Source organism: Symphalangus syndactylus, chromosome 14, assembly GCF_028878055.3.
Source record: "Symphalangus syndactylus isolate Jambi chromosome 14, NHGRI_mSymSyn1-v2.1_pri, whole genome shotgun sequence".
Taxonomy (NCBI): domain Eukaryota; kingdom Metazoa; phylum Chordata; class Mammalia; order Primates; family Hylobatidae; genus Symphalangus; species Symphalangus syndactylus.
This window is the reverse complement of record NC_072436.2, coordinates 55,602,867-55,620,953: the sequence shown is the minus strand read 5'-3', so window position 1 is coordinate 55,620,953 and position 18,087 is coordinate 55,602,867. Positions and strand designations below refer to the sequence as shown.

Here is an 18,087-nt window from a genome sequence, read left to right as displayed (position 1 = left end):
TGACAGCAGTCTAGTGGAGAAGGGATTATTGATGATGCAGCAGAAAGGAGAATTGCCAGGGTGATGTCCTTGCACAGGTGAGAGGGAAGGGAATGGACAGCACAGGTTGGGCTCGGCTGACAGGGGTGGTGTTTGGGTGCACTCATTGGGGAGCCTTCTGGATACTGTCTTAAAACAGGAAGCCAGGTCATCAGCTTACAGTGAGGATAGGGGAGGAAGGCACTGGGGGTGTGAGGAGGGGAAAGGGTAGGAAAGAGTCCTCTAGGAGGTGGGCGAGTACATGAACTTGGGAGATATGGTGTGACTGTCAGACAACTTAGGGTCTACTTGAGGGTGGTGGCAGATGGATATAAAGTGAGGTCAGCCAGCATGATTTTGTGTCTTTCTCCAGCCGTGAATAGCTGTGTGGGTACAATCATGGAGTAGGCAGAAAGTTGGGTTTAATATGGGATCCTGTTGAGCTGAGTGAATGGACACAGCTGGAAAGGGACACTGGAGGTGAGTGCATGTGTAAAGGTGTGGTTGCATTCACTGCTCAGGGAATTTTACCTCGGAAGAGAGGGGAATGAGGGGCAGTGGAAAGTAATATAATCAGTAGATTGTAGGCCTGGTGGGGTCAAAGACTTCTTGGTGTTGGGGACAAGAAGGGGTGAGCTGGCAATGTAGGAGGTGGTTGCCAGAGAGGGGCTCTTAGAATTGAGCATATGGAGAGGTTGCAGTCATGGTTAATGACTCAACTCAGAGCAGGCAAGGGAGCAAATGGCAGAGGCGGGGTAGGGGTCTTACTAGGCTGTCTTGGTGTCTTACTTGGCTGTCTTAGAGTCCTGGGTTTCTTAGGATGAAGGAGACCATTGAAGGAGAGGATATCAACCAAGAGGCAGTGTCCTGGATGGATCAACATATGGATATTGAAATCAATAAGAGCTACACCAGGAATAAATTTGGAGACTAGTAATGAGCCATAAACTAATACTAAGATCTTCCGAGAAGAAGGGCAGGTTGTGACCTGGGGATTGGAAGATGACTGCAACACAGATGGGCAGACAGTGGCAAAGGCTGATATTGTACTCACAGCTAGGGCATTAGAAATTGGGAGGGAGGATAGTTGGATGCTGCAGTCACCTGGCCCACCTGTAGGCCACTGGTTTGAGGGCTGTGAAGAGAAAGCAGCCACTGCAGAGGCCCGCAGGGGAAGCATATCCTCAGGCTGGTACCATGTCTCAATTGGAGCAGTGCCTCTCAGCCTGTTTTTTATCACTTTTGCCTCTTCAGACCCATTTACACATTTTGTGCCTACTCCTTCCCCTTGAAATGAAATACTAAGGAATAAGATTTTGTCAGATAGGGTGGAGGTTTGGATAGGCAAACATTATTGTAATATCTAAGATTTTTTCCACCTTGCCTCCAGGAAACAGTTTTCACCCATTGAGAGTGAAATGAGAACTCCATTGAGAATACATAAACAAGTAGGTGGAGATAATCCTCAGGAACTAAGTGGGCGATAGAGAGAATTTTGCTGATGACTGAGTCTAGAGGGCCCTGAGGAAATACCAGTTTTTGAGGAGGAGTGGGAGATGGGGGCTGTGGTGGGGTGGGAGGTGGCATCAGAGTTCTATAGATCTTAGAGTCCAAGAAATGTAGAATTGTGGGTATCTTGGGTCTTTTTGTATAATTAATAAATAAGCCAGATAAAGGGCACCAGTGAGATGAATGCCAGTGTTCTTATAGCAGATGGTAGTGGTAAGACTGAGTGTGCAAGGGGCTAGGGAGGTGGGGCCTTGCCATGCCCACTCTGAGTGGTGAGGTGAGCGGGGCATTGCTGTGCACGGGCAGGGAGGGGCCAGAGGAAGGAGAGTCATTGAGAATGAGGCCTAAGAGGGAGGGGAGAGGCGAGAGTGGCTGGCTCTTGTGGGGAGAGGGAGTTGTATTTTTTCCTTATGTGTGTGTCAGCATTAATTGTGGGTGATGTGTGTAGCATATCACCGTGTTTAAAGACCTTGACATAGGCCGGGTGTAGTGCTTAGCTGTGTGACCTGGGAAGAGGTGTGAATCTCACTGTCATATACTATAAAAAATGGGGAACGCTGGCCCCACTCACATCTCGGTTTTATATTAGTGAATCCATTTATGTCAAAGTCTCTCTCTTTTTTTTTTTTTTTTTTTGAGACAGAGTCTTGCTCCGTCACCCATGCTGGAGTGCAGTGGCGCTATCTCGGCTCACTGCAAGCTTCACCTCCCGGGTTCACGCCATTCTCCTGCCTCAGCCTCCCGAGTAGCTGGGACTACAGGCACCCGCCACCATGCCCGGCTAATTTTTTGTATTTTTAGTAGAGATGGGGTTTCACCGTGTTAGCCAGGATGGTCTTGATCTCCTGACCTTGTGATCCGCCGCCCGCCTCAGCCTCCGAAAGTGCTGGGATTACAGGTGTGAGTCACTGCACTCGGCCTATGTCAAGGTCTTTAAACATGGTGATATGCTACACACATCTGAAGAGGTATTATTTATTAGTCGTAGGGATCCAGAAAGCCCTTTCTACCTTCCCTTCCCTCCCCCAGTTCTCCTTGTTTTTTCCCCTTCCCAAATAATCTGGAATTTATCTTACTGTCATTCTTTTTTTTTTTTGAGACGGAGTCTGGCTCTGTGGCCCAGGCTGGAGTACAGTGGCACGATCTTGGCTCACTGCAACCTCTGCCTCCCCGGTTCAAATGATTCTCGTGCCTCAGCCTCCCATGTAGCTGGGACGCACCACCACGCCCAGCTAATTTTTTTTGTATTTTTAGTAAAGATGGAGTTTCACCATGGTGACCAAGCTAGTCCCGAACTCCTGATCTCAAGTGATCTGCCTACCTGGGGCTCCCAAAGTGCTGGGATTACAGACATGAGCCACTGCTCCTGGCCCTTACTATCATTCTTGCTTTTGATTCTATAGTGAAATGTTCAAATCAATCAGGGATTACTAAGTACGGGATGTTTGGAAATTCTGTTTTGTAGTCATCTTCTTTCTTACCAGGTAATCTTAATTCTGGGAGCCTGAGGAAAACGGACTATTTCCCAGGCCTGCATTAGCTTTTCCCATGATTATAAAGAGAAAAGGAGAGAGCAGCAAGTAGGGCTGAATACTGTCATGAAGAAATGCCAAATACTCCAATCCTGGAAAGCTTTTTTTGCTCTGTAAGTTGCTGTAAACTTGTAATCATCAAGAGTATGGAAGATAAACAAGCATGCTTGTGATTTTTGTACATTAATTTTGTATCCTGAGACTTTGCTGAAGTTGCTAATCAGCTTAAGGAGATTTTGGGCTGAGACAGTGGGGTTTTCTAGATATACAATCATGTCATCTGCAAACAGGGACAATTTGACTTCCTCTTTTCCTAATTGAATACCCTTTATTTCCTTCTCCTGCCTGATTGCCCTGGCCAGAACTTCCAACACTATATTGAATAGGAGTGGTGAGAGAGGGCATCCCTGTCTTGTGCCAGTTTTCAAAGGGAATGCTTCCAGTTTTTGCCCATTCAGTATGATATTGGCTGTGGGCTTGTCATAGATAGCTCTTAATTATTTTAAGATACGTCCCATCAATACCTAATTTATTGAGAGTTTTTAGCATGAAGCGTTGTTGAATTTTGTCAAAGGCCTTTTCTGCATCTATTGAGATAATCATGTGGTTTTTGTCTTTGGTTCTGTTTATATGCTGGATTAAATTTATTGATTTGTGTATGTTGAACCAGCCTTGCATCCCAGGGATGAAGCCCACTTGATCATGGTGTATAAGCTTTTTGATGTGCTGCTGGATTCGGTTTGCCAGTATTTTATTGAGGATTTTTGCATCAATGTTCATCAAGGATATTGGTCTGAAATTCTCTTTTTTGGTTATGTCTCTGCCAGGCTTTGGTATCAGGACGATGCTGGCCTCATAAAATGTGTTAGGGAGGATTCCCTCTTTTTCTATCGATTGGAATAGTTTCAGAAGGAATGGTACCAGTTCCTCCTTGTACCTCTGGTAGAATTCGGCTGTGAATCCATCAGGTCCTGGACTCTTTTTGGTTGGTAAGCTATTGATTATTGCCACAATTTCAGAGCCTGTTATTGGTCTATTCAGAGATTCAACTTCTTTCTGGTTTAGTCTTGGGAGGGTGTATTTGTCGAGGAATTTATCCATTTCTTCTAGATTTTCTAGTTTATTTGCATAGAGGTGTTTGTAGTATTCTCTGATGGTAGATTGTATTTCTGTGGGATCGGTGGTGATACCCCCTTTTTCATTTTTTATTGCATCTATTTGATTCTTCTCTCTTTTCCTCTTTATTAGTCTTGCTAGCGGTCTATCAATTTTATTGATCTTTTCAAAAACCAGCTCCTGGATTCATTAATTTTTTGAAGGGTTTTTTGTGTCTCTATTTCCTTCAGTTCTGCTCTGATTTTAGTTATTTCTAGCCTTCTGCTGGCTTTTGAATGTGTTTGCTCTTGCTTTTCTAGTTCTTTTAATTGTGATGTTAGGGTGTCAATTTTGGATCTTTCCTGCTTTCTCTTGTGGGCATTTGGTGCTATAAATTTCCCTCTACACACAGCTTTGAATGTGTCCCAGAGATTCTGGTATGTTGTGTCTTTGTTCTCATTGGTTTCAAAGAACATCTTTATTTCTGCCTTCATTTCATTATGTACCCAATAGTCATTCAGGAGCAGGTTGTTCAGTTTCCATGTAGTTGAGCAGTTTTGAGTGAGTTTCTTAATCCTGAGTTCTAGTTTGATTGCACTGTGGTCTGAGAGACAGTTTGTTATAATTTCTGTTCTTTTACATTTGCTGAGGAGAGCTTTACTTCCAACTATGTGGTCAATTTTGGAATAGGTGTGGTGTGGTGCTGAAAAAAATGCATCTTCTGTTGATTTGGGGTGTAGAGTTCTGTAGATGTCTATTAAGTCCACTTTGTGCAGGGCTGAGTTCAATTCCTGGATATCCTTGTTAACTTTCTGTCTCGTTGATCTGTCTAATGTTGACAGTGGGGTGTTAAAATCTCCCATTATTATTGTGTGGGAGTTTAAGTCCCTTTGTAGGTCACTCAGGACTTGCTTTATTGAATCTGGGTGCTCCTGTGTTGGGTGCATATATATTTAGGATAGTTAGCTCTTCTTGTTGAATTGATCCCTTTACCATTATGTAATGGCCTTCTTTGTCTCTTTTGATCTTTGTTTGTTTAAAGTCTATTTTATCAGAGACTAGGATTGCAACCCCTGCCTTTTTTTGTTTTCCATTTGCTTGATAGATCTTCCTCCATCCCTTTATTTTGAGTCTATGTGTGTCTCTGCACGTGAGATGGGTTTCCTGAATACAGCACACTGATGAGTCTTGACTCCTTATCCAGTTTGCCAGTCTGTGTCTTTTAATTGGAGCATTTAGCCCATTTACATTTAAAGTTAATATTGTTATGTGTGAATTTGATCCTGTCATTATGATATTAGTTGGTTATTTTGCTCATTAGTTGATGCAGTTTCTTCCTAGCCTCGATGGTCTTTACAATTTGGCATGTTTTTGCAGGGGCTGGTACCGGTTGTTCCTTTCCATGTTTAGTGCTTCCTTCAGGAGCTCTTTTAGGGCAGGCCTGGTGGTGACAGAATCACTCAGCGTTTGCTTGTCTGTAAAGTATTTTATTTCTCCTTCACTTATGAAGCTTAGTTTGGCTGGATATGAAATTCTGGGTTGAAAATTCTTTTCTTTGAGAATGTTGAATATCGGCCCCCACTCTCTTCTGGCTTGTAGAGTTTCTGCTGAGAGATCAGCTGTTAGTCTGATGGGCTTCCCTTTGTGGGTAACCCGACCTTTCTCTCTGGCTGCCCTTAACATTTTTTCCTTCATTTCAACTTTGGTGAATCTGACAATTATGTGTCTTGGAGTTGCTCTTCTCGAGGAGTATCTTTCTGGTGTTCTCTGTATTTCCTGAATCTGAATGCTGGCCTGCCTTGCTAGATTGGGGAAGTTCTCCTGGATAATATCTTGCAGAGTGTTTTCCAACTTGGTTCCATTCACTGTCTCAGCCCAAAATCTCCTTAAGCTGATTAGCAACTTCAGCAAAGTCTCAGGATACAAAATCAATGTACAAAAATCACAAGCATTCTTGTACACCAATCACAGACAAACAGAGAGCCAAATCATGAGTGAACTCCCATTCACAATTGCTTCAAAGAGAATAAAATACCTAGGAATCCAACTTACAAGGGATGTGAAGGACCTCTTCAAGGAGAACTACAAACCACTGCTCAATGAAATAAAAGAGGATACAAACAAATGGAAGAACATTCCATACTCATGGGTTGGAAGAATCAATATCGTGAAAATGCCCATACTGCCCAAGGTAATTTATAGATTCAATGCCATCCCCATCAAGCTACCAATGACTTTCTTCACAGAATTGGAAAAGACTACTTTAAAGTTCATATGGAACCAAAAAAGAGCCCGCATCGCCAAGTCAATCCTAAGCCAAAAGAACAAAGCTGGAGGCATCACGCTACCTGACTTCAAACTATACTACAAGGCTACAGTAACCAAAACAGCATGGTACTGGTACCACAACAGAGACCTAGATCAATGGAACAGAACAGAGGCCTCAGAAATAGTGCCACATATCTACAACTATCTGATCTTTGACAAACCTGACAAAAACAAGAAATGGGGAAAGGATTCCCTATTTAATAAATGGTGCTGGGAAAACTGGCTAGCCATATGTAGAAAGCTGAAACTGGATCCCTTCCTTACACCTTATACAAAAATTAATTCAAGATGGATGAAAGACTTAAATGTTAGACCTAAAACCATTAAAATCCTACAAGAAAACCTAGGCAATACCATTCAGGACATAGGCATGGGCAAGGACTTCATGTCTAAAACACCAAAAGCAATGGCAATAAAAGCTAAAATTGACAAATGGGATCTAATTAAACTAAAGAGCTTCTGCACAGCAAAAGAAACTACCATGAGAGTGAACAGACAACCTACAGAATGGGAGAAAATTTTTGCAACCTACTCATCTGACAAAGGGCTAATATCCAGAATCTACAATGAACTCAAACAAATTTACAAGAAAAAAACAACCCCATCAAAAAGTGAGTGAAGGACATGAACAGACACTTCTCAAAAGAAGATATTTATGCAGCCAAAAGACATATGAAAAAATGCTCATCATCACTGGCCATCAGAGAAATGCAAATCAAAACCACAATGAGATACCATCTCACACCAGTTAGAATGGCCATCATTACAAAGTCAGGAAACAACAGGTGCTGGAGAGAATGTGGAGAAATAGGAACACTTTTACACTGTTGGTGGGACTGTAAACTAGTTCAGCCATTGTGGAAGTCAGTGTGGTGATTCCTCAGGGATCTAGAACTAGAAATACCATTTGACCCAGCCATCCCATTACTGGGTATATACCCAAAGGACTATAAATCATGCTGCTATAAAGACACATGCACACGTATGTTTATTGCGGCACTATTCACAATAGCAAAGAGTTGGAATGAACCCAAATGCCCAACAACGATAGACTGGATTAAGAAAATGTGGCACATATACACCATGGAATACTATGCAGCCATAAAAAATGATGAGTTCATGTCCTTTGTAGGGACATGGATGAAGCTGGAAACCATCATTCTCAGTAAACCATCGCAAGGACAAAAAACCAAACACTGCATGTTCTCACTCATAGGTGGGAACTGAACAAGGAGAACACATGGACACAGGAAGGGGAACATCACACTCCGGGGACTGTTGTGGGGTGGGGGGAGGGGGGAGGGACAGCATTAGGAGATATATCTAATGCTAAATGACGAGTTAATGGGTGCAGCAAAACAACATGGCACATAGATACATATGTAACAAACCTGCACATTGTGCACATGTACCCTAAAACCTAAAGTATAAAAAAAAAAAAAAAAAAAAGTATGGAAGATAAAAAAAAGAGGGATGGATTGTCACATACAGAATTTAAAGCTTCAACTGTTTATTAAACTCTCATTTTCTTTTTTTTTTTTTTAAGATGGAGTCTCACTCTGTTGCCCAGGCTGGATTGCAATGGTTCAATCTTGGCTCACTGCAACCTACACCTCCTGGGTTCAAGCAATTCTCCTGCTTCAGCCACCCAAGTAGCTGGGATTACAGACATGCACCACCACGCCTGGCTAATTTTTTTATTTTTAGTAGAGTTGGGGTTTTGCCGTGTTGGCCATGCTGGTCTCAAACTCCTGACCTCAAGTGATCTGCCTGCCTCGGCCTCCCAGTACACCTGGGATTACAGGTGTAAACTCTCATTTTCTTGGAGATCAGAAAGCAAATGTGTGGGTATGTCTAGACCAGTTGAGAGCACTTCTTTATATATGAGCCGATCTCTTTTGGACACAGCTCTTTGGTATGTGCAGAACATTTGCTGTCATAGAGGATTTGAACATGATTATGCTTCAGTTCTTTATACCAGGAGAATACAGGTAGATGAATGCAAGGAAGGTCAAGGCACATATTATAAGAAACCAGAGTTGGTAGGGCTCAGAGTTTATGGAAAAAGCAAGACTTGAACTGGGCCGTGAAGGAAGGCTAGGTGTCTGTCAGGTAGGCATTGCCAGGGAGGTGGTTCTAAGCAGAGGTGTAAAAGCAAAAGCCATAGCACAGAAAGGTTCTGATTAGGAAGTTGAGAGTATACGAGTTTGGCTAGCGCCAAGGATTGGCTTTTAGAAATCACCTAAAGAGATCTTGAACTTTATCATTCAGTCTATTCTAAGGCCTTTTATTGTGGTCCTTCCTTACCGTGGACCCTTGTTTCAGAAGGTTTCATCTACTCAAACTACGCAGTCAGCCATAATTCATTGTCCCATTGAATTGCTCGGGGATATAAATCCCTCTGTTGTCACACATGATATAATTGTAGACACAAGTGAGGAACATTATCATAGTGCTTTCAGCTTTAATGTGGGTCAATGTACAATTTCCGTGTTGGCTCTGAAGTGCTGAGTATAGTTCCGTTAACTACCTACCCAAGACTTTTAGGGGTGCAAGGCTCCAGGTGGGAAACCATTACTCTGGATAGCATTTGAGAAGGGAATAGGAGTAACAGCACTGGTATTTTTAGGATGGGAATTGGGAGAGGCCGGAGATAAGGGTCATATTGCTGGCTCTGGGGATGGAAAGATGCACTGGGAGGAAACCGACTTGGACGTGTGGCTGCCTAAGGGCCAAGGGGATGGGAGAATGTGGAGATGACAAATGCTGCTCTGGGACGAAGAGTGGTGAGATGGGTTTATGGTACAGCAGGAGCTGAACCTCAGTTCTGATGAGCTTGGACTCCAAGCTAAGGGGGCCAGGAAAGAGCCAGGGAGGCACATTTGTGTTGTCCTATCCAAGCCCCTCTCTCTCCATAGTAGCCATGTTCTGAGGCATCAGGAAGACCTGTGAACCCCATACCCAACCGTATCTCCTGTCTCAAGGTCACCTGCAGAGTCCCAGGGGACTTCTAGCCTCTTGCTGCACATGTATGTGGTTCACCTTGTCCCTGTTATGCCCAGTGCCTATTTTTGCCTTTGGGCTTGGTGTCATATGGCCATGCCACTCCTGCTCCTGACCCAGCCTTAGGGACCTTCTTAAAACCTCTCTCAGGTTTTATCCAGCCAGCTAGCCCTACTGACTCTGTCCTTTGCCTGGATATCTTGGGTATGTTCTTCCAAACTTTAGAAGATATTCCTGTTCAGAGGAACAATAGAGCCCTGTGACTAGCCCTATCATACAGGCTTTTTAAGCCAATGGAATTTGTCAGTGACTTACAGAAGGAGACCAGCAGCAAGGATACACGTCCAGATGTATTATAAAACAGCCATTTGACACTGTACACTTGCCACCACATACTGTCTTCTGGAGCAGTATATGTTTATCCCCTGACTATAACCAGCCTTTCTTTTGAACCGGGATTTTCTCTGATCAGTTAGAAAGCCACTTTTGTTGGGTGCGGTGGTTCACAACTGTAGTCCCAGTACTTTGGCAGGCCAAGGTGGGTGGATCACTTGAGGTCAGGAGTTCGGGACCAGCCTGGCCAACGTGGTGAAACCCCGTCTTTACTAAAAATACAAAAATTAGCCAGGTATAGTGGTGCATACCTGTAGTCCCAGCTACTTTGGAGGCTGAGGCCCAAGAATCGCTTGAGCCTGGGAGGCAGAGGTTGCAGTGAGCCAAGATCACGCCACTGCACTCCAGCCTGAGTGACAGAGCAAGACTGCATCTCAAAAAAAAAAAAAGAAAAAAAAAACACTTGACCATGAGTGGAGATATTTCAGTCCAGTGTATATACCTGCTAATGAACAGGGCCAAATGCATGAGAGTTTATCTTTCCCTTGGCTACATGCCATAAATCTTCAGTTTCTTCTCTCTCTGTGTTCAGATTGATCCCATGTTTCAGAAGACAGCAGCCTCATTTGATGAGTGCAGCACAGCAGGGGTGTTTCTGTCCACTCTCCACTGCCAGGACTACAGAAGTGAGCTGCTGTTTCCCTCTGATGTCCAGACTCTCTCCACGGGAGAACCTCTTGAGGTGCCAGAGTTAGGTTGGGTAGAAATGACAGATTTAAAAGGTAAGTACAAGTGATGCCTTTCACCAGAGCATTTCAATCATTGGGGAATTTTTTTACATAACCATGGGGTACAATAAGCCCATCATGCTTTTATGTTGCTTAAATTACCCAGAAGTTTCCTCTGGAATGCCAAATTGTGTATCCTTTTGGGAGTGCCTTGCAACCCACTAACTTTTGTCTTCTCTGTGGCATGGAGTCTAAAACAGTAAACCATTGCCTCTTGGTCTTGATGTGCCCCGTACCTTAGGTGCCCACTGTTTGCAGTCAGCTCTCCAAGTCACATTTTGGAGTCCTGGATTCCTCCTGGAGTGTCAGAGTTTGTTCTTGGGAAGGGGACGTAGAGAGACCGTTGCCTAGCCAGGGAGGCTTTGTCTTTATTTGCTCCCCATCCAGGGGGCCCTGAGGAGAAGAGAGCATTGTGAATTATTTTGAGACTCCTCTGCAGCAGTCTAAGAACTGATCTCTCCTGTTATCAGTCCCCTATACTGGCTTGACAGATTTTAGCATCCCTCCCATTTACACCTCCACCCCTGAGTTGGGGATTCTCCTCGGGATGTTGTAATGAGGTGCCAGCCGGTGGGGAGGCCAGGTGCGTGCAGTGCAGTAGCTACACTTGGGGTCCCAGAAGAGCTGCCCCCTTCTGCAGATTTCCACTGCAGTGTTCGTACTCTCGCTGAGCTTCATCTCAAATGCAGTCATTTTTACGTGTTGAATGAAATTAATACTCCCCCTCCAGGCTGGGCAGTTGTTACAGCTCCCATTCTTGTCATTTCTATTCTTGCCTCAATTTTGTTTAGTATAATTTTTGTGCTAACAATCTATTTTCCAAGTTTGTGCTCTCATTTGGGGCTCTAATTCCCTGAAGTAAGTCTTCTCTAGTTTGGGACTAAAAATAAGTTAAAGTACCATTACATGATTGCCTATGCACTTAGTGTATTTTTAAGACGAAGCGTTTGATTTCCCAGCTATAGCATAGGTCACAGAATTCATTTCAGAATCGAATGTCTGTGATTTAGGCTTCTCCTCTAGTATTTTACTAATTTGTGTGATGACAGTGCATAGCCTCACTCCAGCGTGGGTGTGGCCGATGCATCTGCTAGCCCCCAGAAGAGGCAGGGACACAGATTGGCAGCCAGCCAGCCACTGATGATACTTGAGCCTTTGCTGGAGGACAATGAGGTAACTGTGCCTCTCGTCTCTCATCCCACTCAGTATCATTCTGAAGGGAGTAAGGAATGCACTTGACCCACTTTTAATCTCTCTTTGTGATCTTGCTATCCTCTCCAGCACCCTTGCAGCAGTGTGCAGAAGATCGCCAGATCTGCCCTTCCCTGGCCGGGTTCCAGTTTACTCAATGGGACAGTGAAACACATAATGAGGTGTGGTCAACTTTTAGTGGCTCATGGTTTCAGTTAGTTGGCTCAAGAGTGGTCCTGCCTAGTGGGAACCAAAACTGTGGCATCATCTTTATTTAGCCAGGAGTACAGAAAATATTTCCTTTGGCACTTCTGTAGGGACAAAAACCCTGAGGGAGGAGGGGTAGGGTTGTGAACCCCAGCAGGACTATTCTAGAGGTAAGTGAGTTCCGGGATCAGCTTTATGTCCTCTCTTCTGCTATCCTAGGGTAAGGCAGCCCTGGCATTAATGGGTGAACATTTATAATTAGATTTACTCTTGAATGTGGTTATCCCAGTGGCCTCGAATCTCTTAGGCTGCTGTCAAGCTTGAGGAATTTCCTGCTCTTTGGGGTTGAGTCCCTTGGCACAGAGTTTCCTGAGAAATTGTCATGTGTAGAGCTTTCCTCTGTGTATTTTTAGCATGTCCCCCTTTAGCCTACTTACTACAATTTCCAAAATAAATGGTCTCCATGGAAAACTGTTTTCTGCAAACATGTAGTTAATGGGTACAGAATCCTGTTTCATGTTTTACAAAATGTGCCTGACAACAATGCAGCTTCCTCCTGTGCTGCACAATATAAACTTCCCCCTCACTGTACTATCGTGAGAGTCTTGGCCCAGGCAGGCAGGGGATGGGGAAGGGTGGCTCGGGAAGGAGGAGGCTGGAAACTGAAATTTAAGGGTGAGAAGGCTGTTCCTCCACTGGTGATTTGGGGTGGTTATAGGAATGAGAACTTAGAGAACCCTCTTTTGTCCCTCCAGTCTGTGTCAGCCCTGGTAGACAAGTTTAAGAAGAATGACCAAGTATTTGACATCAATGCTGAAGTTGAGGAGAGTGACTGTGGAGACTTCCCTGATGGATCCCTGGGGGATGACTTTGATGCCAACGATGAACCCGACCACACCGCAGTTGGGGATCATGAAGAGTTCAGGAGCTGGAAGGAGCCCTGCCAAGTTCAGAGCTGCCAGTAAGGCTCTCAGAGTCACAGAAAGTGTTTCTATAGGAGTTTTCCATTGGTTCTTTTTTTCTTTTCCTTTTTTTCTAATTAAAAAAAATTTTTCTTCCCCCCCTCCCGCCAAAAATAGAGACAGTCATCTCACTGCATTGCCCAGGCTGGTCTTGAACTCTTGGGGCTCAGGCAATCCTCTTGCTTTGGCCTCCCAGAGTGCCAGGATTTCAGGTGTGAGCCACCACGCCTGGCCACTATCAGTTCTTAACAGATTTCCTGCTGGGGTGATTGAATTTGATGTCTAATTGGCTGGGCTGCTGTGCTGTGTCATACACATCAGCTGAGCTTTTCAGCTGAGCCTTTCTGACTCAGAGGAATCACACCTGGCTTTGAATGTCGGCTTAGCCACTTTGGTTATAAAACTGACATTGCAGGAGTTTGTAAGGATTAGAACAATGTAAAGCGTTTGGAACAAAGCACCTGGGATCTAGTAATTACGTCAGTGTGGCTGTCGTTACCACATGCATTTTGGTAGCAGAGAGCATGCTCCCTTTGTACACACTTTTTTTTTTTTTTTTTTTTTGAGACGGAGTCTCGCTCTGTCGCCCAGGCTGGAGTGCAGTGGCGCAATCTCGGCTCACTGCAAGCTCCGCCTCCCGGGTTCACGCCATTCTCCTGCCTCAGCCTCTCCGAGTAGCTGGGACTACAGGCGCCCGCCACCACGCCCGGCTAATTTTTTTTTTTTTGTATTTTTAGTAGAGACGGGGTTTCACTGTGGTCTCGATCTCCTGACCTCGTGATCCGCCCGTCTCGGCCTCCCAAAGTGCTGGGATTACAAGCGTGAGCCACCGCGCCCGGCCTGTACACACTTTTTATAGTGTGGCTGTTGGTGACTCTAAGCCACCAATTTACCACCTGAAAGGTAAGCAAGTGGGGGTTAGGCAGTGTTGGGTTACCAGATGGGCATACTGGGGATGAGCAAGGCAGGGAAAACAAAACCAACCAATGAATTGAGAATATTTGGAGGAGGAGAAGAAGAATTGGTTTAGTAATTTAAATTTTTGATTACCCTAGTAAACATCATAAAAATAATCAGAACTTGGTTGGCCTTTATGTACTTAATAGGTTAGTATTGTTTTAATTCTAAATATGATTTGGAAGCAGGGTCCCACAACCCTTTAGTGTCATGGTCCTGTGAAGGTCTTGAATGGGCCTGGGGGTAGGAGATTTCATGAGATTAGAGTGAACAGTCCCTCTGTTAACTCCTACGTCTATAACAGAGCTTTGCTGAACTGGGATTGGGGACAGCCAAGCTGGTTTTGAGTAAAACCTTAGAAGTTGCTTAGTATAATTTCCCACTATGACAAAAATCTCTTCAAGAGCCCTGCTTGGATGTCTTTCCTAAGCTCATTTTGTCTGCCCTTGTGGGAAACGATTAGGTTGATAATGTCTTTTAAAGACATTATCAAGGCGCCACTGCCCATCCAGGCCCAGTAGCACCCTGCTGTCCAGAATTGTACTGTTCACATGGCTGCAATTTTGCCCCATTCTCATCCTTTTTTGTTTTTGGGTTTTTTTTTTTGAGACAGAGTCTTGCTCTGTCGCCCAGGCTGGAGTGCAGTGGCGCGACCTCTGCTCACTGCAAGCTCCGCCTCCCAGGTTCACGCCATTCTCCTGCCTCAGCCTCCCGAGTAGCTGGGACTACAGGTGCCCGCCACCATGCCTGGCTAATTTTTTTATTAGAGACAGGGTTTCACCATGCTAGCCAGGATGGTCTCGATCTCCTGACCTCGTGATCCGCCCGCCTCGGCCTTCCAAAGTGTTGGGATTACAGGCGTGAGCCACCGCGCCTGGCCATCTTGTCTTCTAAGAAGGTAGAAATGATAGATCGATGGGATGAACTCTTAAAAACATCATTTTCAAATGTCAGAGAAAAGCTATCACTTTCCTTAAACAGTAGGTGACATCTAAGGGACTGACAATAACAAAGGGCTTCCATGACTTTTATTTGGTTTCTGGAAGATGTTTTCTGCTGCTTATTTTGAACAAATGTCTGCACTTCTCTCCCCTATTCCAAACAGCACAAAATCTTAGACTCTCTCCTACCTAGTACATTAGGGGCGGGAGGCTGCGGTTCTAGTCTCAGGTTTTACCCATCCTTAAATCCCCTCCCCTTGCCACATCGCTGGCCTTTCCTGGGAGTTCAGTGAGTGAGTGATCTGGAGTAGATCTGATCTTGCCATGACTAGCCCTGAGATGTGGGGCAATGTTATCACCTTTTGCAGTCTTTGTTTTCTCATCCATAAAATGCAAGATTGGGACCAGGTGATAATAACAATATCTGGTATTTATTGAGCTCCTTATTCTTTGTGCAGGATGCTGCGCCAGGTGCCTTATATGTGTTATTTCACATAATTTACATAATATCTGAAATTAATTATTTTATTGCAGCAACCCTATAATTAGGTCCTATTATCCCCATTTTACAGATGAGGAAACAGTCTCAGAGAGTTTAATGGGGTGGAGCTGGTTGCCACCCAGCACCTTTGACCAGTCCTGGCCACATATAGTGCTTTGGATGGCAGGCCCCAGTCCACACCACCTGAGCATCTCAGTGGGTAGAGGCGGCCAGACATCACGTTACCATCCCCGGGTGATTGTATTCTGCACCCAGGGTTGAAAACCATTGTACTCTACTGAGAGGTCTTCGGGGGCCTCTGGATTAAGGTGGGGTGGGGCAATGCTGAGTGATAAATACCAGTGTTGTGTAGATGCCTCACGTTATTGGTCCCTGCATGGCAGCACACTGACAACTGCAAGCGTAAAAGGTGGAGTTCTTTGTGCACATGCATTGGTAAGGACTGGTCTACGAAGGTGCTTGATGTCTAAGAGTGAGCTCCCTCTCTTTGTGCAGCAGCAGCAACAGCCCAAGAACACTTGGAGCCAAGTGTTCTCTGTGTTCTCTGGCCAACCCTTCTGTAGTACGAGCGTGCTTATATAAGGCAGTCACTGTGGTTAATGACCTAGTCGGAGGTCAGAGCCCAGAACACAGCCTACTTCAGGCATGCAAGAATGAAACATTCGGCTGCATGCTGCCTGATGTGCTGAGCCAGCTGGTAGGAGACCTTATCTTGCCAGTGTTAGGACAATGGATTGAACCACAGCTAAATTGAAGGAGGGACCCTGTGATATTATGGGGAGGGGATAGAAGAAATAAAGAGTTTTCCTGGAGGGACTGGAGATGTTTGAAGTGGGCAGCCTTGAAAAATGGATAGACTATTTTGAACTATAGATGGATTCATTTAGTTGTTGAGTGGTGAAATTGGGACTGGTAGGATGCCTGTGACATAGCATTGTATGTTGAAAGAATTATTGAATTACTACAGTTCAAAAATCCTGCAGAGCCTCTGTCCAGCTCTATCACCAGAATCGGGAATGGGAGCCACTCTTCCTAATGGAAGAATATCCAGCAGAATGGAATGGGGATGCTGTGGAAACTGTCTTCCTTCTCCCTCTGGAGTTCACAGCACAGTGCATTTGTAACTTAATAACATGCTAGGTATCAGATTCTGTTACAGCACTAGGCCATACAGACTAGAAATGTGATTTTTTTTATTGTGTGTTTAATTTTTTTAAATTAGGTTATAATTACACAATAAATGCGCAAATATAGTCTCCTGTTTTTGTTTTTTTAAATTCTGTATATAAAGACAAAATCCCCTTTTAAAAGCCTTTTTAGCTTATCCCATATGGCTTATATAAACGGGAATTATATGTATGCTCAATACAAATACAAAGCCACTCTTCTGAAACTTCTTTGTTCCCTTACCTTCAGAGGGCAGTACAGCAGCACCAGCATCCTTTCTGACATGTCTGAGCCCTTTAGGAGAAACCTTGGGCCTTGTGGAAAGAGCGAAAAATGGCTGGGCGTGGTGTAATCCTGACATGCCTGTAATCCTAGCACTTTGGGAGGCTGAGGCAAGAGGATTGCTTGAGGCTAGGGTTCAAGACCAACCTGACCAACATAGTGAGACCCCATCTCTATTTTTTAAAAATGTAGAAAGAGTGAAAAACCAAACCGAAACTGCCATGCTGCACTGACCACTTAGACACTTTACACACAGCAAAGAATAAAGCTGGGTGACCTGACAGATTATAAGGGGGCCCCCAAAGCGTTAGAGGAACTAAATAATTAGAGAAACATTTTTTTCACTTTTAGTAGGAACTATAGTGGTATCTTTTGGAGCCCTCATTTATGGAAGGATGGTGACGAATGAGGGATTTGTCATCTTGTGTGGCAAGAAGACTGTGTGTGGAAAGACCCTGAGGCTGAGATTAAGGGAACTGTGTCCAGCTCCCAGCTCCGGCATTTTACTAGCTGTGGATTCTTACCCAAAGGAGTTCTCTTTTTTTTTTTGAGACGGAGTCTCACTCTGTCACTCAGGCTGGAGTGCAGTGGCTCGATCTCGGCTCACTGCAAGCTCTGCCTCCTGGGTTCACGCCATTCTCCTGCCTCGGCCTCCCGAGTAGCTGGGACTACAGGCGCCTGCCGCCATACCTGGCTAATTTTTTGTATTTTTAGTAGAGACGGGGTTTCACTGTGTTAGCCAGGATGGTCTCGATCTCCTGACCTCATGATCCGCCCGCCTCAGCCTCCCAAAGTGCTGGGATTACAAGCGTGAACCACCGCGCCCGGCCAAAAGAATTCTCTTTACTTTTGTCATCTTGTCTCTCAAATTAGGTAGACTAGCATTTTATGGTGCACTTTGAAACTTCCAGAGTACTTGTATAGATATGATTATATTGTTATAAAATTAAGGGAAGCAAATGTACTTGAGAAGTAAAAGGAATTATTAATAATGAAGTATTTGTATTGGACTCACAGAAATGCAACTCATTTATGGACATGCTTCATATGTAAATGCAGCATTATAATATATGTATTGTACATGTACAAATATTTCATGTGTGTTACAGGGAAGAAATGATTTCCCTTGGGGATGGAGACATCAGGACCATGTGCCCCCTTCTGTCTGTGAAACCTGGAGAATATTCTTATTTCAGTCCTCGGACCATGTCAATGTGGGCTGGCCCGGATCACTGGTGCTTTAGGCCTCGACGCAAACGTATGTAATTCTAG

The 18,087-nt window shown here is 44.4% G+C and overlaps 1 protein-coding gene across 10 annotated transcripts in view; it reads left to right on the top strand.

The window, feature by feature from the left end:
- The window catches only part of NCAPH (non-SMC condensin I complex subunit H), a 63,084-nt gene that overhangs the window by 10,350 nt on the left and 34,647 nt on the right, over nt 1–18,087 (top strand). For all 10 annotated transcript variants that reach the window (XM_063617686.1, XM_055241301.2, XM_055241300.2 and 7 more), the window contains exons 7-10: nt 10,411–10,600; nt 11,888–11,979; nt 12,760–12,965; nt 17,925–18,073. In XM_063617686.1, coding sequence (XP_063473756.1) covers nt 10,411–10,600; nt 11,888–11,979; nt 12,760–12,965; nt 17,925–18,073 — 637 coding nt within the window. The remainder of the gene's footprint in view (nt 1–10,410; nt 10,601–11,887; nt 11,980–12,759; nt 12,966–17,924; nt 18,074–18,087) is intronic.